This window comes from Saimiri boliviensis, chromosome 2 (assembly GCF_048565385.1).
Source record: "Saimiri boliviensis isolate mSaiBol1 chromosome 2, mSaiBol1.pri, whole genome shotgun sequence".
In the NCBI taxonomy this organism is placed as follows: domain Eukaryota; kingdom Metazoa; phylum Chordata; class Mammalia; order Primates; family Cebidae; genus Saimiri; species Saimiri boliviensis.
Window position 1 is genome coordinate 131,679,376 of NC_133450.1, and position 21,441 is coordinate 131,700,816.

The window sequence follows — 21,441 nt, forward strand, 5'->3', positions numbered from 1 at the left end:
GGCACGGTGGGCCGGGCAGGTCAACCAGCAGGGAACACGGGAGCCACGTATACCATCGCCTCCTTCTGGGGCCTAGTCCCCCCATAGGCTGGGACTGTGATGGGAAGGTGTAATGTGAGGCCTCTTGGGAACCTGGGCCCCACGCTGGTGCGCACCCCTGGGGGTTGCTCCCATGCCAGCCAGGTGAGGCTGACAGCATGGGTCCCTTTACCCCAGACTTGGGTGCTGAGGGCTGGAGCTCCATGCTGAAGCCCGCCTGCTCCCGACAGCCAGGACCGAGCAACAGCGCGCCCGGGCAGGACGCGGGGCCCCTGCCATCTAGCCGAGATGCAGGCAGGTGCAGGGGACACTTCGTCCTCGGCCAGGACGCGCGGTGGGGCTCTTAGCGGCCGGCAGGGGGCGCGCGCGCGCCCAGGGGACTCGGGGTTCCGCGCAGGGCACGTGCGCGCCCCGAGAGCGCGGACTCTCCAGGTGGGACGCAGGACCGCATTCCTGCCCTGGAGGGGCGCCCACCGCCGCAGTTGCTGGAACCCCGAAGTTCTGGGTCTGCCTGGGTTTGGTCGCGGTTCACAAGCACTGGCCCAGACGGGCTTGCGGGAAGCTGCCTCCGTTGGCAGATCCGTGGGGCGCCCCAGGCCCTCTGCCTGCCTGGCCGTCGATCCGTGCGCCCCCTCGCCCCTAAAGTGCTCAGGCTCAGCTGGACTTCCCGGGCAGCGGCCGTGGGGCGGAGATCTGGCGGCCGGAGGTCACCAGGACGTCACTGCGCCCGCCCCCGGCCCGCCCCCTGCCCCGGGCCCGCTCCATTTAATGGCGCGGACGCCGGCGGCGGCGGGCTCCTGGCCGGGCCAGCGCAGCGGAAGAGCCAAGCCAGCATGTCGGGGACCCGAGCCTCCAACGACCGGCCCCCCGGCGCGGGCGGCGTCAAGCGGGGGCGGCTGCAGCAGGAGGCGGCGGCGACCGGCTCCCGCGTGACGGTGGTGCTGGGCGCGCAGTGGGGGGACGAGGGCAAAGGCAAGGTGGTGGACCTGCTGGCCACGGACGCCGACATCATCAGCCGCTGCCAGGTGCGGGCTGGGGCGCCGGGTCCCTCCCCCACCCGCCCAGCGAGCCCCCTCCCCGGACCCAGACGGCCCCTGTCCTCCCATGCCCCCGCCGGTCACTCACCCGCTTGGACGCCTTCCCTCCGGGAGCACCTTTCCCAGGGCCACCCCACCCACCCACGCACGCGCACGCACCACCCACACAACCCCCGACTCACACACACCGCCCTCCCTCCGCCCACCCCTCCCCCACCACCCCGGCAGCGGGCCAGGGCTCAGCTATAAATACAAGTCGCTGAGTTGGGGACACCCGATCCTCTGGCGGCGTCACATGCCTTGGGAGTGACGCTGGACCCTCCATGAGGGGACCGGAGGACCCAGCCCCAGGGTGGTTTGAGGACCCCCAAGACACCCCCCTTCCACATTCTGCAGTGACCACCTGGGGCCTGTCTGGGTCTGGGACAGGGCTTGGCTGGCTCCCCGCAGGGTCGGGGGTGGTGGAAGGGTGAAAGCTGCCTGCTGGGTGGGGGTGACCTCAGTGAGTCAGCCGGAGAGAGGCAGAGGCGGAAGGGGGCCAGGCCGTCCTGGGGGGCAACTGGGGCAGGGCTTGAGGGGGGGGTGCTCGGGACGGTCCCAGCCAGACATGGGAGAGGGAGGGCCACAGACTTCTGGCCAGGTTGACCCGGTGGCTGGTGGGGCCACCGAGGAGGCCAGACCCACTTGTCCCCAGGGCCCAGGGCGGGGCCTCTGCCTGCTGCTCTCAGCGCCCTCATCTGTTCTGACTGAGCTGGACACTGGGCACTCAGGCCACCACCCTGGGGATGCATGCCCCATGCCAGGGCAGCCAAGTCCTGCTGCCCATGGGCTGACTTACAGCTCCAGGCACACAGGGGCCCACTTTGGGAAGCACGCATCTGGGGGTCAGAGCCTGCCTGGGGCTGCTGCCAAAAACGGAGCAAGGGCCCCTGCAGCGTCCCTTCTCCGGGTTCTTCGGCCTCCTTCCTGAGCTCCAGATAGGAGGGCTGGGGCTTGCCATATTCCCTGTCAGAGAAGGGGGTCAGCCCAGCACTCTGTGTGGCTCAGGGCTATCTGAGCCCCTCCTGCCTGAAGGGACTGTGGCTTCCTGGAAAGTTCTTCCTGGAACCGTGGGGGACCTCCCACTCTTGCTCATCCCTCAGGCAAGCTCATCCCTCTCTGCAGAGATCCCCCAAGTCCTAGAGATGGTCCCCAGACACCCCACCCCCCACCGCAACTCCCTCCACACTGCCTCTGCCCGGCCACCTGGTCCCTGGCCGCCAGGGGGCGTCCCGAGCCCTCCCGCTCTTCCCCCTCTAGGGTGCCCTCGGCGTGGGGCAGCTTCCCTCCTCAGACCTACCCTCCTTAGACCTCTTTGCCCCTGTGAGGCCCAGGCCCCTCCCTGTGAGCTGCCGGCTCCACGCCCAGCTGTGGAGATGGTCCTGGATCCAGGCTCTCCCTGCTGTCCCCTGCCCCGTCCCCCGACAGCGGGCCAGACCCCACTAGCCCCCAGCTGCAGAGGGGAGCCCATCTCGCACTCAGGCTGCCAGGTGCCCCCACTGGGCCACCGGGCAGCCTGAGGGAGCCCTTGGCTCTCCAAGTGAGTGGGAATAAAAGAGGTTTGTCCCTGGAGCTCCCCTCCCCCTCCAGCCTCCTCACAAGCCAGTGAGGCAGGATCATCCTTCACAGAGGGGAAGCAGGCTCGGACGTGGAGAAATGAGAGTCACTGCGACGTCTGGAGCTCTCACGGGTGCTGGATGCCCACCATGATAGACCAGGGCCTGGCCCTTTGTCCCCACCCGCAACCGATCTGAATCTCAGCGGGGCACCGCTCTGCAGAGGCAAGGACAGGCCGTCTTCTTTGGGGCCCAGCCCCAGGCTCTACAAGTGCTCAGTGACCCCCGACCTCACAGTGCCCATCTCTCCTCTTAGCAATGGGGGCTGTCCCCTGCCACCAGGCTCCCAACACCTCCCACTCTTGTGCACTCCATGTCTGAACACGCCATGCCATCAGAGGCTGGCAGAGTGAAGGACTGGCCGGATGCCCCCAGGGAAGTCCGCCTCTTTCTTACGTGGTGTGTCGATGCCTAAAGCCAGATGAAGGGACCTGACATGGGGTCTCCAGGCACACAGAGGCCAGACCTCACCCTCTCACTTGAGAGGCTGAGCAGAGGACAGGGCGGGCCGAGCGGTCCCAGTGGGAAAGTACAATGCAGGGTGGGCTGGGAGCAGGGCTGGGAGCAGGGCTGGGAGGCAGGCTGGCTGACAGGAGGGCTGAAGCCACCAGCCCTGGCCACCATCCTGCTCTGCTGCTTAGTCCCCGAAGGGTTGCCTGGGCCTAGAGCTACCCTGAGTGTTGGCTGTGCTCCTGTCCTGGCTGCCCAGGCCTCTGGACGCCCAGGCTCTGGCTCGCCCTGCCCTCTGCTGACGCCTGCACCAGCAGGGCCATCATTTCAAGCCAGCTCTCAAGCCCCCGGTGGCCCATGGCACTTGGCGAGAGTCGCAGCTTTGCTTACCCTGCCCAGAGGAGGTCTGGGGCTTCCCCACGCCCTGCATGGCTCCCCTCATTCTTTCCCATCCCAGCGATTTGGGGCCTGCGGTCGGAGTGCACCTGGGGGCCCCTGAGACGTCCTCGCCTTCCACAGTCCCCCCCTGCATCCACCTCTAGACCTGCTTCCTGAGCAACCCCCCTTCCCCAGGCCGAGCCCCCACCTTCCCCCACTCCCCCACTTTCACACCTCGGCCGCCTTCCTCCACTCCAGAGCGGCTCTGGGTCTGCTGGGCTGCCCCGTGCCCCCTGGCCCCACTGTGCCATCTTCCCCCTTGCCCGCTCCCCTGGCTGCCCCCGGGCCCATCTCCCCTCCAGGCTGAGTCCCCTCTGAGCCAGGTCTGCCCTCCCTGCTCTGCAGCCACGTCGCAGTGTCTGCCTCTCTGTGCTGGGCTCCTGTGTTCCGTCTCTTCTCTCTGAACACGGACACCCCATCCCACTTCCGAGGAGTCCCCAGGCACCTCCGCCTGCACTTCCTCCCTCGTGTCCTCCGCGTTTCTTTCCCCTGCGTGCCCTGCCTGCATGTCCAGCTCCTACTTCTCAGATGGGCAGCTGAGGGCAGGCACACCTGGGTCTCCCCTGCCCCCTGTTCCCAGGTGGGCAGTGCCTGGCCTTCACCCCTACTTCCTCCTTCCATTTCCAAGCTCCTTCCTTTGGATAACTGGGCTCCCTGCCCAGGACCGCGAGGCTCCGGCGTGCCTGGTCGGGGCTTAGAGTCCTGTCCTGCTGCAGTGCAGACCTCGGGGCCCTGGGCTGTTGATGTCTGACCATGCCCAGCACACGGGCGGAGGGGCCTTCTCTGGGTCTCCACAGCGCACTCCCAGGCCTCCCGTGCCCTCCAGCTCTAGCCAGAGCCGTGTCCAGCTGGCAGACGGGGGGAAGGCTGTGACCATGTACACAGGGATGTGAGATCATGGGGCATTCCCACGGTGTCCTCCATGGTGTGGCAGCGCCAGGTGGCAGCTGGCATCCTGTACATTGGGGGCCCCTGTGCTGTGGCTGTTGGGGCTCTGGGCGCCCTCTCCAAGGGGCCTCGGGTAACGCTTTACCTCAGGCTCCAGGCTGCATCAGAGACATTCTGGGAGCCAGAGGGGCAGCCGCCTTGGCCAGGAAGTGCCTGGGGTGGCTTCCAGAAAGAGGTCGTCCCCTCACCCCACCTCTGTGCGGCTGACGTGCTGGTCATTGGACCGCGACTCCAGGACAGAGGGTCCCTGCAGTGACATACAACCCTGTGTCATTGCAAGAACACCAGTCACAGGCAGTGGAGACTTGTACCAGTGACCTCAGCTCTGCCCCACGCCTCACCCCACTACCAAAGGGGCAGAGAACAATTCATTTGGGTTGAAAGAATGAGTGAGGGGTGGGAGCCTGCACGCAGAGCCCAGAAGGGAGTGAAGCAATGTATGTGGGTGAACCCACCACACCACGCGGGCTGTCACAGGCGCGTGCACACTGGGCCCCAGGGCCCGTTGCCCTGTGCCAGGCACAGTCGTGATGCGTTCTGCCATTGGGTGCCAGTGCCAAGAGGTCGGGCCCAGGAGCCTCACGGCCTCTGCTCCCTTCACTGCCTGGTGTGAGCTCTCTGGCCACCAGGCCCCGGTCTAGGGCTGGGAATAGACACAGAGGTGGGAGAGCTGGTCACTCCCAATCCAGTGGGAGAGGTGCAAGCGGCCACTCCACTATCCCCTCCTCCCCAAGCCTGCATGGGCGCCGATGGGTATAGCGTGGGCCCGGCACAGCCAGGGCAGCGGGGGAAGCAGGCAGAGCACAGTGGCATCGGGGCAGGGCGGCGTCAGAGACACAGTCGGCTAACGCTGGCGGGAGGAGGGGCTCTGGTGCGTGGGGGTAGTGAGCCTCCTCACAGGTGCTGCTGCAGGTAGGGCTGACGACAGGGATTGCATCGCAGGAGAGAAAGGGGCTTCCTTGGGAAGCCTGGGCCAAGCAGACACCGTGGCCAGAGGAGTCATCTATGACAGTAAGGGGCCTGTGGACTGCAGGGCAGATGGAAATAGATGCTCCGTGCCACAAAGAAAAGTCAGCAGAGACAAAGGATCTTTCAGCAATGCAATTTTTACTTCCTGGACTGCAGGAGGGGTACTCTTACTAGCCATCGTGCCACAAGAGTACAATGAACAAAGGAAAACAGACAGATTCATCCGTTACGCATTTGGGGTCGTCCTCACTGCTGCGTCTGATCTCCGTTGGCTGCAGCCAGACCTCACCATGTAAACTAAAACCCGAAGGCTAACAGCTTAACACTTTTCTAAACAGGTGAAAGCCATGGAGAGCTGGGACCTGCCTGTGAGCACGTCCAGCACAGACATCGTGGTTGAAGTGCAAGGACGTAGAACGTACTAGGTGCCTGTAAGCACGGCGTGTCTAACAGCTACATAGGACAGGGCTTCACACAGAGTTATGAGCACGCTTATTCTTTAACAAGAAAGGAAACTTTAAAAAGGAACTTTCTACTTCTCACAGCAGAGGACAGCGGCTGAGCAGGCCATGAGTGGAGGGGGCCCCGGCAAGTCAGAGGAGGCCAGTGGACAGTCCCCAAGCCAGGTAGATGGCAGGGGGCATCCCAAGGGCTTAGGGACAGGAGGACAGGAGCAGGACAATGGCTTCGGGGCAAGGCCAGGACACGCGCAAGGGCCAAGCTCAGTGCAGGGGCAGGGCGTGCAGCATCTGGGCAGTGTGGAGGCCAGGGCAAGGACAAAGCTGTGTGTGGCGAGGCCTGGCAGTGTCGGCAGCATGGCACTGCGGGGACGGTGACCAGACACAGGGCTCAGGGCCGGGCCACCTGGGAGAAGCGGCAGGATCCATGGACCCATCTACTGGGCCAGCAGGGGCCAGGGAAGGAGAGAAGGGAGGCTGGAGCAGCTGTGCATCTGTGCAAGGGCAGGAAGCCGTGCGAGAGGGCGGCAGCCTCCGGACTGCCCTGCTCCCCCTGCTGAGGGGCCTGGCACCCACCTACAGCCAGTGGCAGCCCCAAGGGAAGGCCCCGGAGCCTCTCCAGGGAGGGCGGGCCTGGCCCCAATGTTTGGTGCCTCCTCAGTGGCCAGCCCCATGGTCAGCCCTGGCTGGTAGCTCCCGTGGCAAGGCAGACCCTGGCCTGGACGTGAAGGCCCTGCCTTTGTGCAGAGCCCCAGCCTGACTGCCAGCTTCCCATTGTCCCCTTTGCCCAGCCCTCCTTTGGTGCCTTTGCCGTGGGAGTCCCAGCTGAAGCTGGAGGAAGGGCAGGAATACTTCTTGTCCCCAACCTCACCACGTCTGTGCAGCCTGACATCCTGAGACCTCACTGGCGATGAGGAAGACAGACTAGGGTCTCTCTGGGGCCATCGTCCTGGGCTCCCAAGAACTGGGAGCCCCTAGCAGGCCACCAGGTCCCGGGCTTAGTGTCCTGGGCTGGCCTGCTCCTGGGAGTGGCCTGGCACTGGCCCCGGGGTCACTAGACACAGGAACTGGTCACTGGAACGGGCTGCACCTGTTCCTAGGAGCCTGTGTTTGCCCCCAACAGAGCCAGAGTGTGCCCAGTGGGGTGTCCCTGAGCCTGCTGACATGGGCCCTGAGCCTGCTGCCAGGTCACCCCTCACGGCCTGCCCACCCTGGGGAGTAGGGGGAGCGGTGTACAAGGGAGAGGCTTCCCTTCTCTCAGTTTCCCTACCTGTCCTCAGAGACGTCATCCCGGGCTGCCCCCAAAAGGCAGCAGACGCAATCGTGGGCGTGAACATGCTCTGTGACCCCAATGGAGGGGAATTACCACCCGTGTCCTGAGGCAAGGACAGAGTAAGGGTGGAGCCAGGAGAGCTCAATGACCCCCAAACCCAGAGCCTGTGCAAGTCACACCAGGGCCTGCCCTGTCCTGATGGACTGAAGCCGCATACCCAGGGCTGACTCAGGGTCTGCTGAGCAGCACAGGCTGAGCCCCACCCGTCCGCCCCGGCTGCAGAAGGGCCCTGACTGTCCTCCTCCTCCCTGCTGCACTGCCTGGCAGCATTAGCTCCCCCAGACCACCCTCCCGCCTGCCACCAGGCTTCCTGTATTGCTTCACCCGCCAGGATCCCCACCCAGTTCACCCAGCACAGCCCCACCCAAAACCACAGTCCTGAACTGGTTTCCTGCAAGGACTGGGCCCAGCTGGGCAGGCCCAGGCAGAAGTCGGGGCGTGAAGGTGGGGACTCCCGCTCTGCGAAGGGGCGTTAGGGCTCCCTCCAAGTGCTGCTTAATCTGCTGATGTGTGAAGTTAGGTCCCAGGAGGGCCAGCCCCCTGCCTGGCATCTCTGGATCTGCCCTCCCTGTGTCCCCAGGTTTGCCCTGCCACCAGCTGCCAGGGCTCTTCCATGTAAATCTCGTCCAGATGCATCGTGAGGAACTGGTGCGGAGGGAGGGGACCGCCATCACTGAGTCCTGCCTGAGCAGCAGAGAAAGGCTATGTGGGACACCCCACTGCCAGGCCTTTGAAGGTGGAAGGGGAGCTGATACCCCTCTGCTGAGGGCTTTTCTGCCGGGAGGCAAGGCAGGAATGTGGGGCTGGATCCGAGTTCTGGGGTTCTGGGGACAGAGTGGGCCCCAAAAGGGCAGTAGTGAAGGAAAGGCCAGACCAGCCTGTGGGGCAGGGTATCAGTGCATGTCCCCCCACCCCACCGGGACCCTGCTCCCCCTCCAGGTGGAGCTCAAGGAGAGGGGGCAGCAAGGAGGGTCCCCCGTGCCATCCAGTGGCTGGCCGGAGGTAGGGCTGGAGACCTGGCCTTCTCTCCTGGACCAGAGACCTTCTGGGGCTCCCTCCAGGCTCTGCCACACCTAGCTCACGCAGGTCTCTCATGGTGGCATGAAAACCCAAAGGTGCTGGAGGGACACCCATTGCCATTGGTGGGGGCTTGGCTTCAGGGGCAATGGGCCAGCAGATGCTGCCTCTTCCTCAGCTGTGCAGCGGAGGCCTCCTGCCTGCACGTGGGGGAGCCCTGCCAGCTGTGCCTTGAGGCTGGGGTGTCCCTGCATCCGTCACACCACCTGCCCTGCAGGAGCAGGGAGTGGGGGTGACGGGACACCCGCTGGACCTGGGTCCTGCTGAGCAGACCCAAGCAAAAGGCAGGAGAACAGAACGTAAAGTGCAATAAAATCTATATTTTAAAAGAAAAAGGCAGGAGGGCTTTGTCGCCCCACCTAGAAGGGCCCCACTTTATCCTCCAGCTTCCACTGGCACAAGAAGCTCTTTGGGAACCGAAGGCAGTGGCGTCCAGGGCGGTGGCCCAGTTTGCTTGTGTCACGTGACAGTCTTGCGGCAGGTGGGGGGTTGGAACCTGCACCTCCCAGTCCCAGGCCCTCTGGCTGCCATCAGCAGGAGCCCCCCGAGAGGGAAGCCTGTGGCTGGGTGTTCCCCAGAACAGGGCTGGCTCAGAATGGCTTTTTGCCTTCTTAGATGGGAGGTGCCTGCCCAAAGGGAGGGGTCCCTGCTAAAGCGGGTGAGGGCAGGCTGGGCTGTGGGGGTGAATTCGTGCTCTGCCGCAGGGTCGGGCCCCTCATCCCTGCGTGAGAGTGAGCTCCAGAGCGAGGTGTGCACCAAGCCACCTGGAGCTGTCGGCACCAGCCTGGGCCAGACCCTCCCCGACCCAGGCACCTGATGGAGCCGCCGCACTCCTTCCAAGGTGCAGGACGTTCCCATCCCCGCCCTGTGCAGACACAGTAGAGCTGGCCACCAAACCAGACGCCCCAAGTCCAACAGCACTGCCCTGTGGGGACAGCGGAAGCCCCCTGTGGGCCAGTCCACGTCCGGGGCTGCTCAGCACTCGAGTGCCTTCAGCTCAGCCAGTTTTCTGTTCCAGGGGGGCAACAACGCGGGCCACACGGTGGTAGTGGACGGGAAGGAGTATGACTTCCACCTGCTGCCCAGCGGCATCATCAACACCAAGGCCCTGTCCTTCATTGGTGAGTGCCCTGCCCCCACCCGTGTGTGAGCAGGAAAGCAGTGTCAGCCAGCCCAGGGGCCCCACGGGGCACCAGAGCCTGGTATGACGGCTCTAGCAGCAGCAAAAGCCTAGGCTGGACCCCAGACCTTGCCCACCCCAACAGGCACTTGGTGCAGAGAAACCTGCATGGCCTGAGCCTGGGCTGGGAACGCAGCTGAGAGGACCAGGGCTTGACGGGAGAACGGGGCATTCGCGCGAGTGCCTGGTCCCAGACTCCGTGTGTGCGTGTGAGACCACGTGCCCGTATGTACGTGACCGCGTGTGCATCCTTGTGAGTGCGCACATGGTTGTGACAGGCCTGGCTTCTCGCTGCGTGGCAACCAGGCTGCGTGGATGAAGCTGTGCCCTCCCTGGCCCTTCCGGGCCATGCGGCTGTCCTCTTCCAGGCTGCTGCGGCCACCTGACAGGCCTGGTTGTGGCCTCTCCCCAGTCCGTGCTGCAGAGGGTCTTCCTTCCACATCACTTGTGTCTCCCCGTGGACTTCGCTGCAGCCACCGGTGACCACCAGTGCCCCAAGAGGTGACCCACCTCCGCCCCCAGGGTTCCGTGGCTCTCCCTCCGCCCTTCTCTCGTCAGAAGCCCGCACTGTGCATCCCAGCCTCAGCTCGCACCCAAGACCCCCCGTTGCTCAGAGAAGCTTTTCTTGGTCCCCGTGGCCAAGCCAGCCAGGCCTTCTTGTACTTTCCCTCCCAGCTCCTTCGACTTAAGCAAGGCCACCCTTGTGATGTATCTGACCCTCTCCCAGCCCCTGTCAGGAAGTGGGGGCTCATGACATGGCTGCGCCCGTTGAACGTGGGCAGAGGGAGGCACGTACTGCAGAGGTGGCTGTGGGGGCCGCTGTGGTCAGGAGCTGAGCTGGACTGACTCACCCAAGCCTGTCCCTTGGGTGCAGACCCGGTCCTGGCCCTCCCAGCAGTGGGGCAAGGACAGTGTGGGGGCAGTCCCTAGTTCACAGCAAGGAAGCCCTAGGCAGTGAGGTGGCCTGCCCACCATGTTGCAGGAGCCCCTGGCCCCTGGCAGACGGGGCAGTGGCGCTGGCCGGCCGCCCCAGGCTGTGCTGCAGGAAGCCTTTGCCAGCCGCCAGCCGCCAGCCTTGTCTGCCCAGCCCTGGGCCCCACATGGTGGGAAACAAGGCCAAGGAGGCACCGCTTAGCAAGGGGCAGGATGTGCCAGGGCTCACACAGACACCCGCAGCTTGCGACACTCCAGGCCTCTGCCGCGCGTTTATTTCAGGACGCCGTGGCATTTGGGTGACCTTTTGTGCTCACTGAGGCTTGCATAGTCTCTGGGTCACTCTCGTCTGGACTGAAGTCCTGTCTCCCTCAGCTGAGCCTGTGCCATGGCCAGCCTCAGAGGGGACTGGCAAAGAGAAAGGGGTTCCCTGGGGAGGTGGCAGGGGCTTCTGCAGGGCTCCATCTTCCATCAAGGTGGTTACAGCTCAGGGGTAGATTTGTGTTTGTCTGTTTGTTGTTTTGAGACGGGGTCTTGCCCTGTCACTAGGCTGGAGTGCACCAGCACAATCCTAGCTCACTGCAGCCTCAACCTCCTGGGCTCAAGAGATCCTCCTACCTCAGCCTCCCAAGTAGCCGGGACTATAGGCGTGTGCCAGCACACCAGCTAATGTATATATATATTTAGAAATGGAGAAATGGAGTCTCGCTCTGTCACCCAGGCCGGAGTGCAGTGGTGTGATCTCAGTTCACTGTATCCTCCACCTCCCGGGTTCAAGCTATTCTCCTGCCTTAGCCTCCTAGGTAGCTGGGACTACAGGCACGCATCACTACGCCCGGCTAATTTTTGCATTTTTAGTAGAGACGGGATTTCGCCATGTTGGCCAGGATGGTCTCGATCTCCTGACCTCATGATCCGCCCGCCTCGGCCTCCCAACGTGCTGGATTTACAGGCGTGAGTCACCGCGCCCGGCCCTCTACTTTCTATCTCTATGAATGTGACCCCTCCAGGGACCTCACATAACTGGAATCATCCTTGTGTCCTTTCGGGGCTGCCTCATTTCACTTAGCATAATGTCTTCGCGGCCCCTCCACGTTGCAGCCTGTGTGGAATTCCCTTCCTTTTCTAAGCCTGAGTGCTTCTCCGTCGCATGGGTAGACCGTAGTCTGCTCACCCTTCATCTGCCGATGGACAGCTCTTGGCTACTATGAATAATGCTGCTGGGACCACCGGTGTGCCCACGTCATGCTGCTTTGTTTGTTTGAGACAACGTCTCGCTCTGTTGTCCAGGCTGGAGTGCCGTGGCAGGATCTCAGCTCACTGCAACCTCCGCCTCCCAGATTCAAGCGATTCTCCTGCCTCAGCCTCCTGAGTGGCTGGGATTACAGGTGCGCACCATCACACCTGGCTAATTTTTTGAATCTGTAGTAGAGACGGGGTTTCACCATGTTGGCCAGGCCGGTCTTGAACTCCTGACCTCAGATGATCCACCTGCCTCAGCCTGCCATAGTGCTGGGATTATAGGAGTGAGCCATGGCACCCACCCATTTCATGCTGTTCTTAATGTACGTTTTCCAATATCTGGGACACAACTCTGTCTCATGCCTCTGTCTGTCATGCAGGCAACGGGGTGGTCATCCACTTGCCAGGCTTGTTTGAGGAAGCAGAGAAGAATGAGAAGAAAGGTAGGTCCAAGTCCTGCATCCTTGCCCTGTCCAGACATGGTCCTCTAAGCAGTGCTGTGCAGAGGGGACTGGCGGAGGGGGCTTCCCAACTCAGCTGGCCCAGCTCATCACCCGCTGGCTCTACCTATGCAGATAGCGAGTGAGCTGGGCAACCCAGAGGCCTCAGACGCTGGTAGCCTTGGCATCACGGGGCCAGGTAGCACCTGCAGCCTCAGGTCAGGAAGTCCGGAAAGGAGCCAGGGACCTGGGCCCAGACATCCAGCAGGAAGCGGGAACTGCTGGGCGAACTCTGTGCAGGGAAGGAAGTGGCTCCTGAGGGCTCCGAGGAGCATCTGGCCAGGCATGCAGAGGCTGACAGGCCATGAGCGAGACCCGCCAGTTCGGGGTGTGGGCAAGTCAGACCCAGTGAGGGTAGGGGCAGACAGGAGGATGATGAACTGCAGCCTCAGGCTCAAGGGGCGTGGCGGGGGTGAAAAGAGCAAGGAGAATGTGATTCTGGGGACATGGGCATCAGGGGATACCCAGACTGAAGCCCTGAGGGAGCAGATCACCTTCAGAGTGGCTGTAGGTGCGGAGGAAGGCCCAACACTCACACCAGTTCTGGCTTCCTAGCTTGCAGTGGCTGAAGCCTGCAGGCAAGAGAGTGGGTATTCCAGGGGGGTGAGGGTCCCGGAGCCTCAGCTGGGGAGGAGGCAACCAGGGGTGGGCCTGCTGCCTGCTGCGTAGCAGAGGTGGCCCTGTCGGCCTCCTCCCCACGTGACTTACCCAGATGGGAACCGGGCGAGCTAGCCCAGCTCTGTCCCCTCACCTGTGAGCAGCAGCACACCTGTCAACACTGACCCTCCTGCATGCCATGTCCCTGCAGGCCTGAAGGACTGGGAGAAGAGGCTCATCATCTCTGACAGAGCCCACCTTGGTACGTTTCCCACTGGGGTACAGGGGACCCCACCACAACCGACCAGCCCTGCCCCTCCATGGCCACCAAGCTCAGATGGCCATGGAGGGGAAGGCCTGGCTGGCCCCAAGTCCTTCTTCCACGCGGCTGCATTAGCTTGTACGTTATCCTTTTTAAAGAGCTTCAAGGTGGGAGCTGGGTCAGGGATCACTAGCCCATTTGCAGATGGGGAAACAGCCCTGCACACTCAGGGTCACACCCCAGTTTGTCCTCTGAAATCTCGACCACCCTCTTCCTGGGAGACTCAGGCCCGCAGGAGGTGAGGTCCCTGTGTAAACCTCTGTCCTCTGCTTCTCTCCTGTTCCCTGGTGTCCTCACCTGGCCCGCCCCACAGTGTTTGATTTTCACCAGGCCGTGGACGGACTTCAGGAAGTGCAGCGCCAGGCACAAGAGGGGAAGAAGTAAGTGTGCCGGGACACTCTCGCCCTCGGGGAGTCTTCAGGGCCGGCAAGCTGGTAGACTGCGGGTCGTTTCTGGTTGTGGGCATGACAAGGAGGGTACCTCAACCCACTCAAAGCCCCTGGAGAACAGCACTTGTCAAAAGTCCGCAGTGCATGACCACACCCCCGAGTGAGCCAGCCTGTCTCTCTCTGGAACTGCACATTGTCCTTACCGGCTGCCACTGCCACGCAGCCCCCCAAGGAGTGCATAAGCTGTGTCATCACCCCAGGAAGACACGAGGAACACTAAAAAGGTTTAGTAGAACCTCAGACGTGCCAGGGACACAGGAGTGAAGCAGATGGTGCCTGCCTCAGAGGTCACACGCTGATGGTCACACACTTACCACTCACTCTCAGACATGCACAGGCACACACTCATGCTCTTACACACCACATGCACACACATGCTCGCACCACACCAGCCCACACACCCATGCACATGCACCAAAGTGCACACATCCACACGTGCACACACTCACACACGTGCACACACTCCATGTGCACACATCCACACACGTGCACACACTCACAGCTCAGCCAGACACAGGTGGCAATGGTGAGCACTGGAGTCACTGTGCTGGCGGGGGCCGTGGCAAACAGTGGAGTTCAGGATGGCACAGCCATGGCTCCCAGTGCAGGCAGACACAGCAGCTGACAGGTCCTGAGAGCAACAGCCTCAGTGCTGGGCCTGAAGAGGAAAACTGAGGCAGAATATGCACAGGACAGCAGGAAGATAGAGAGGGCACAGCTGGGGGAATGAGGGTGGTGAGGGATGGGGCTCCAGGCAGTCTGCCACCCTGCTAGCCCTGGTGACCCTGGAAACTGGCTGTTGGAGGAGCCCACCCAGTGGCAGCCTCCCAGACTCCTGGGCACTGGTGCCAGGACGGACCCTCTGATGTAACCTCACTCAACCCTATATCCATAGGGCAGACCCTGGGATCTGAAGGGGGCCGGCCTGGGCCCCACAGGCTGCTGGGCAGGGTCAGTGGGATGCCTGAGCTCCTTGGGGCTCCTGGGTTCTCACGGGCACCCACTCCCCATCTTTCAGTATAGGTACCACCAAGAAGGGAATTGGACCAACCTACTCATCCAAAGCGGCCCGGACAGGCCTCCGCATCTGTGACCTCCTGTCAGATTTTGATGAGTTTTCCTCCAGGTACCTGAGCCGTCTTCGGTCCTGGGAGGATGGGGCCAGGTTGCCGGAAGGGACTGTGGCTAGTGAGGAGGGCCCTCAGGGCCAGCATGGAGCATGAGAGGGGGTGACAGTAACTGTCCCTTGTGCAGATTCAAGAACCTGGCCCACCAGCACCAGTCGATGTTCCCCACCCTGGAAATAGACGTTGAAGGCCAGCTCAAAAGGCTCAAGGTGAAGCCGGGGCCGCAGCGTGGGGGCTACAGAAGTGCCCCTCCAGGGAGGCCAGCAGTCCTGCCTAGGGCACCGTTACTAGGCATTGTTATGGGCTGGCCAACCTTCTTGGGGACCACGGGCCTCCTCTGCCCGAGGCCACAGGCTCATTCTGCCGCTTGGTCCTTGCAGGGCTTTGCTGAGCGGATCAGACCCATGGTCCGAGACGGTGTTTACTTTATGTATGAGGCACTCCACGGCCCCCCCAAGAAGATCCTGGTGGAGGGTGCCAATGCTGCCCTCCTCGACATTGACTTCGGTATGTCCGGCAGCGTGTGCGTGCCAGCAACCTTTCATGCCTGCCAGGGAAGATTCAGCTTCTGAGAGCTGTGGGCACGGATGGGGGAGTGACGGGCAGGCCCACCTTCCTGTCCTTAGTGTTCCTATTGTTAGCAAGGGAGGGAGAGCAGAAAGGGCCAGGCTAGAGATGAAAGGACAGGGTGAGGAGGTCAGGGATGGGGCCAGGGAGCCAGGCAAGGTGGCTCAGAGCCAGCCCTTCCTCACCACCAGTCTATACAGCCATCCGTCCTCACCTCCACGGGCGTACCAGCTTACCCTCACTATCTAGGTGGCCTGGCCACCTCAGGCCTCGCTGTGGGCAGCTTCCTCCCCTTACCCCCCAGACTCATACGTGAGCCACATGGCCCAGCACACAGCACCCCATTTGGCCATTCCCCAAGGACGGGCCAGGCTGAGACCCCCCACAGAAGGGACGTACAGCGGGTTTGAACTGCCCCTTCCCTTTACTGAGAAGGCCTCTTGGGCCGGGTGGAGTAATCTACAGGGGGTGACAGGTAGCCGTGTAACCTGGTCTGTCTTGCAGGGACCTACCCCTTTGTGACTTCATCCAACTGCACAGTGGGTGGCGTGTGCACAGGCCTGGGTATCCCCCCACAGAACATAGGTGACGTGTATGGCGTGGTCAAGGCCTACACCACACGTGTGGGCATCGGGGCCTTCCCCACCGAGCAGATCAATGTGAGTCCCAGCCCCTCAGGACCCCATGGGAGGACATGGAGGCCAGGCGGGGGTGCCAGGGGTGGGGTGAGCAGTGCCAGGGTGGGGGCTGTGGGGACCTGGCCAGTGCCATTCCCCATCTCCCAGCAGGCCCCTTCCTGCTGCAAAGGCTAGGGTGGGGCTTAGTAAGAGGGCTGGAGGCTGGCCTATTCCCACAGCAGCACGTGAGCTTATGCGGGGTGTGCGCATGCTCACACGTACACATGACCTTGTTCCCCTGAGTGTGTGAGGCCCACGGGCGAGTGGGGGCTACTTGCAGCTCCTCAGGACACCTTCATTTGGGATAGCTGGTGGACTCACCTTGGCTCAGAGAGGACACTAAGCACCTTCCCTCTCCCTTGTCCCCAGGTTGGGGGGGGGGTCTTCTGTCACAACCAAGCTAGAATTGGGGCTGAAAGCCAACCCCCGCAACCCTGCCCAGCCCTCCAGCCTCAGGAAGGTTTCTGGAAGCTTTTGTGACCCCAGAATCCTCAGGAGGCCCCAGCCTTCCTCTCTCAGCATCACCCTGTGACCCTTGGTAGGGCAAGGACATGGCCGTCGTGCCTGAGCAGGAGGAAAGGCAGGTGCTGGGAGATCTAACACGGGGAGCGGCGGACACCATCCAGAGAGGACTGAAGGGGTGCACAGATCGATGTCAGGAGATACACACACCCCTGACCCCCAAAGCCAAGCTGCAGGGCCAGCCCCCCTCTCCTAGCTGCCTGTGGCAGGAGGGGAAGACAGCAAGGCTGCCCTGTGCCTTCCCCAGCTCACAAAGCCTAGTGGTCTGGTATGCTCAGGAAGACCACTTGCTGGCTTGGGTGGCACTAGTGGAACTGGTGGGCCCTGCTGGGTGTGAGCTTTAACTGCCGGACGGGCTTACCAGGGGCGTGGGGATGTCAGGGAGCTGGACATGAGGACTGTTGGCAGAGGCGGGCAGCCTCAGAGATTCCCGAGAGCCACGTGAGAGAAGGAGGGGCAGCCACAGGGCCAGGCAGCACATGGCTCCCATCACAGCCCGCCTGACCCCGCCCCGTTCTCGTGTAGGAGATCGGAGACCTGCTGCAGAGCCGTGGCCACGAGTGGGGGGTGACCACAGGCAGGAAGAGGCGCTGTGGCTGGCTCGACCTGATGATTCTGAGATACGCTCACATGGTCAATGGATTCACTGCGTAAGCAACCCGGGCCGCCGCCATCCCCACCGGGACCGCCCCTGACTCCCACACCTGCGGAGGCAAGCTGCGCTTGACACGGGCTGAGGGCCACCACGTCTCCTTGGACGAGGTCTCCCACTGATCGCAACCCTTCCACAAACCACGGCCCAGGGTTTAGCAGTGTGGAGGCCCGCAGGGTGTGGTGGAGCCAGCCCTGGGAGCACAGGAAGGTGTCACGAACGCCCACCCCAGGACTGACGCCGTGAAAGATGAGGGCGTCCCGGCACTTGTAAGAGGTTAAAATGGTTTCTGTGGAGACCGGAGGTGCCCAGGACAAAGGGTGCACTGCCATCCTGCTAGAGGACAGGAGCACCAGCGCCGGCCTGTCCCGTCCACTCTGCAGGCCCCTCTGCTTCCCACACATGGACCCGGGCTGCCCAGCTGTTCAGGCTGTCTCCCAGGGATCAGAGAGATGCTGTGTGTGACGGGTGGGGTCACGGCTTCCTCTGCAGCTCAGTCAGACAGGCCAAGGCTGGGAGTCGCACATCCTTCACCAGGTTGACAGCGTCAGACAGAATTCCTGGAGAGTTACCCAGAACCCTCCTGGGTGGGCATGGAGCCAACCCAGCAACAGGAAGCAGAGGAATCAAGTACCTGAGGGTGTGGTGTCCGGGGTCCCTGACCCTCGCTCTCCTTGTGTGCAAAGCAGGGATCATGGCGCCAGCCTCATCACGTGCTGTGCTAGGGCCAGCATGGAGGAGAGGCAGGGCCAGCAGTGCTCAGGAGACCCATCCATAGCTGCTGCATGGAGCCCCTTCACACCTTGCCCCAGGAAGGAGGAAAACAAAAGGAGAGAAGGAAAAACAGAGCCCTTGGCACAGGGCCTGGAACCGAAGCTGGACCAGGCTGCCATCACTGGCACTGGCGGGTGGGTGGGCGGGGAATGACTAGGACAAGGGTGCCATGCTCACAGGCTGGACACAGGGTAGCGCTGGGACCCTAAACATGGCCGTGCTGTGGGGAAAGTGCAGCCGGAGCCGCAGGCGAGCAGCAGCCACCATGTGTGGGGATGGGAGGGGAGAAAGTGGAGCCTGTGGGAGCAGGGCACCCTTGGGGACTTGAAAGGGCAGAGACGAGGTGCAGGGCTCGAGCAGAAGCTCCCACCCTCTGGCATGTTTGCCGACGGCACTTTTTTGTGATCACTTAATCTTTCTTTTCTTCTCAGTGTAAATCAGCAGTCCCTGACCTTTTTGGCACCAGGGACCAGTTTTGTGGAAGATGATTTTCCCATGGACTGAGCGGTTGGCAGGGGTATGGCAGTAGACGGTTTCGGGCTGAAACTGTCCCACCTCAGATCATCAGGCATTAGAGTCGCATAAGCAGCACGCAGCCTAGATCCCTCACAGTTCACAGCAGGGTTCGGGTCCCTGGTCTCATAGGAGGTGGGGCTCAGGCCGTAGCGCCAACTGGCCCACCACCCATCTGCTGTGCAGCCCAGTTCCAACAGGCCACCAGCTAGTACCGGTCCGCAGCCCAGGGACTGGGGACCCTACTATAAATAACAGGAAGACTGAATGGAAGAGACCCCAGCATTGCTGGTCCCTTTTTGGGTTCACCTGGCCCCTTGGCTTTCCACAGGCTGGCCCTGACGAAGCTGGACATCCTGGACGTGCTGGGCGAGATTAAAGTCGGCGTCTCATACAAGCTGAACGGGAAAAGGATTCCCTATTTCCCAGGTATGTGAAGCGGGGCAGCAGTTCTGCCTGTTGGGCCTTTTCACGGGCGTTGGAATAGACAGGACCTGTGATTCCTCAGAGGTGAGAGGTGAGTTCTCACATTCATAGGACACAGGGCAAGCAGCTGTCTCCGGTGACCAGCCTGCATCATGGCTTCCTCACCTCCCGGGCTTCTCCCCGCGACATTCCCCAGGAGGCCTGGCCGGGCCTCAGGGTGGCTGCAGGTGCCTTCCAGTGGTTCAGGAATGGCTCAGGGGGACAGACGACTTGCCTGGGACCCCGGGGGACCTTCAGCTGCCTTGGGGAAAAGGTAGGCAGGGCCACAGGAGGCGCATAGGAGTTAGCGGATGTGGTCGGTTCTGGAAAACCTAAAGCTCTATGCAGATGTACAGGACAACTATTTCATCTGAGAAAATGTGCTTTGTGGTGAGATTTTTAAGACCTAACCGGGATCCCTGCTCCTGTGCACCTTCTGGAAAGCATGAAGGAGATGCCGTTTTCCTGGATTTCTGTGTCATGTGCATCTGATGTGCCCCCTCGACCTCCGTCCAGGGTCATGTCCTAACCCTGCTCCCCACAACGGCTTTTTCCCCAGCGCCCTGGGTGAGCTGCCCGGCTGCTCTCCACTCGGCAGATCTGTGTAGACCACAGAGGGCCACTGGCTACGGGAGCCATCTGTGTCCTTGCAGGCAGTGTCCCTACCCTCCTGACCCTTGACCTTTGAGAGGATGCACTTCTGAGGCCTGCAAGGTCTCCTCATGGTGGTCCAGGGTCTTGGGGGGAGGGGCATGCAAACACCACCTGCCTCTGAGACGCAGAAACACTTGCAGCGAGAACCCGTATTCCAGCATCTTCCTTTGGTAAGGGTGATTGGCTTCTACTGTGAGCCACAGAGTCCCGCATGGAGCGGGGGTCCCTGGCTGATCCCTCATCTGGGAGCTGATGCTCTTGGAGTGGGAGGACATAGATGCTTCAGGATCCCTTAGTGCTTCAGGATTCTAGAGTCTCTTAGAAATTCCCAGCCAAAGCTTGGAGTGCCTCAGTTGATGGCACAGTGGAGGTTCTGGCAGAATGGGCAGCACATTATGTGTCATGTCCCCTGGTCTGGAAGGCTTGTAGTCAGTGTCTGAGTCTCACTGCTGTCCCCTGCTCATCATCCAACACTGAGAAAAATCAAACTGGGCCACCTGTCTACTTGCTGCCTTCCCCGCTGCTGAGTCCCTGGGCAAGGGGGTGGCTGTGTCACCAAATATTTGCTTCCCTGGCGACAGGAGAGAGGTCTGTGGGCCCCGCTCATCTCCTGTGTGCTTCCCCAGCTAACCAGGAGATGCTTCAGAAGGTTGAAGTCGAATATGAAACGCTGCCTGGCTGGAAAGCAGACACCACAGGCGCCAGGAGATGGGAGGACCTGCCCCCGCAGGCCCAGAACTACATCCGATTTGTGGAGAATCACGTGGGAGTCGCAGGTGGGTGCCTTGCCTCCCCAGCCACCCTCCCTGCACCCTGCATGCTCCAAGGGACCACAGGGCACAGGGCTTGGCAAGCAACAAGAAAGCCAGGTGTGGTCACCAAGTGAATATACTGGTTGGCAAGAGGGGAGGAGGACTCGGGGCAGTGCTGCTCCCGGGTAGGGTGTGCATGTGACATTGCCAGGAACCCTGGCCTCTTAGCATCCAGAACCATAGGTGGCACACAGCCCGGCCATTTGAGTATATCATCCGTGTGTTTACTCTCACAGCCCAGGGGCATTTGCACCGACAGAGAAAGGGCCCCCAGCGAGAGTCACTAAGTAACTAAGGCTGCCATTTCCAAGGGGCAGGAGGGAGGGAGAAGGGAAGAGACTCCTGTTTTCGGCTGCAGGAGGATCAGTCCCCTACATGTGCTACCTTTATAACTTAAAAATGAGAACCATCTCCATCTGGAGAGAAACAGCCCCTTCTACCAGATGAGCTGCAGGGGGACATGACACTCAAGAACACCTTCCCTGAACTTTCAGCCCCAATGTGCATCGTAACAGTCTTTTCGCTCTTTCAGTCAAATGGGTTGGTGTTGGCAAGTCAAGAGAGTCAATGATTCAGCTGTTTTAGTCACAGACAGCTGATCCCAACTGTCCCTGGCAGCATCTGGACTTGTGTAAACAGCGGCAATCACATTCCTCGGCCGTCATAACAACACCAAAGCAGGAAAACCATTTTCTGAACTTTTAGATTTCTGTTCAACCTGGTGGTTTCTACAATGATTTTAAACATTGGAAAGCCAGCCTTGTGTATATTTTTTAAAATTCTGCTATTTAAAATGAGCCAAAATACTCAAAGCAGAGACCTTCTATGACACGTTAGTGTCACATGGTTGCGTGTCCAGCCGGAGCAGTGTCATAATAAACATCTCCAATGGCCACTGAATGAAGTGGTCATTACATGATTGATTTGACTTTGTCTTTGTTGCTTTGAGACACTGAAATACAACACTTCACCATGACAGGAATCTAGAGGATCTTGAGGTCACAAAGCCAAGCCTTGTGTTTACTTGGAAAATTAAATAGAACAAGCCCAT

General features: G+C 61.4%; 1 protein-coding gene across 1 annotated transcript; it reads left to right on the forward strand.

Moving 5' to 3' along the window:
- Window positions 1-803: 803 nt before the first annotated feature.
- Window positions 804-21,309, forward strand: ADSS1 (adenylosuccinate synthase 1). Its single transcript, XM_039462906.2, has 13 exons — window positions 804-1,064; window positions 9,423-9,525; window positions 12,140-12,202; window positions 13,068-13,118; window positions 13,492-13,558; window positions 14,646-14,753; window positions 14,882-14,963; window positions 15,135-15,261; window positions 15,826-15,980; window positions 17,046-17,170; window positions 18,791-18,888; window positions 20,205-20,354; window positions 20,923-21,309. The coding sequence occupies exons 1-13, from the start codon at window positions 873-875 to the stop codon at window positions 20,973-20,975; spliced, it is 1,374 nt and encodes a 457-aa protein (XP_039318840.1). The 5' UTR covers window positions 804-872; the 3' UTR covers window positions 20,976-21,309.
- Window positions 21,310-21,441: the final 132 nt, after the last annotated feature.

What these genes read in the sequence shown, in the direction of transcription:
- ADSS1 (XM_039462906.2), top strand. Translation starts at nt 873, where the DNA reads ATGTCGGGGACCCGAGCCTCCAACGACCGGCCCCCCGGCGCGGGCGGC. An exon ending in GCCAGCTCAAAAGGCTCAAG is followed by an intron (nt 14,964 to 15,134) that starts GTGAAGCCGGGG and finishes TGGTCCTTGCAG; the next exon opens with GGCTTTGCTGAGCGGATCAG. An exon ending in TCCCCACCGAGCAGATCAAT is followed by an intron (nt 15,981 to 17,045) that starts GTGAGTCCCAGC and finishes GTTCTCGTGTAG; the next exon opens with GAGATCGGAGACCTGCTGCA.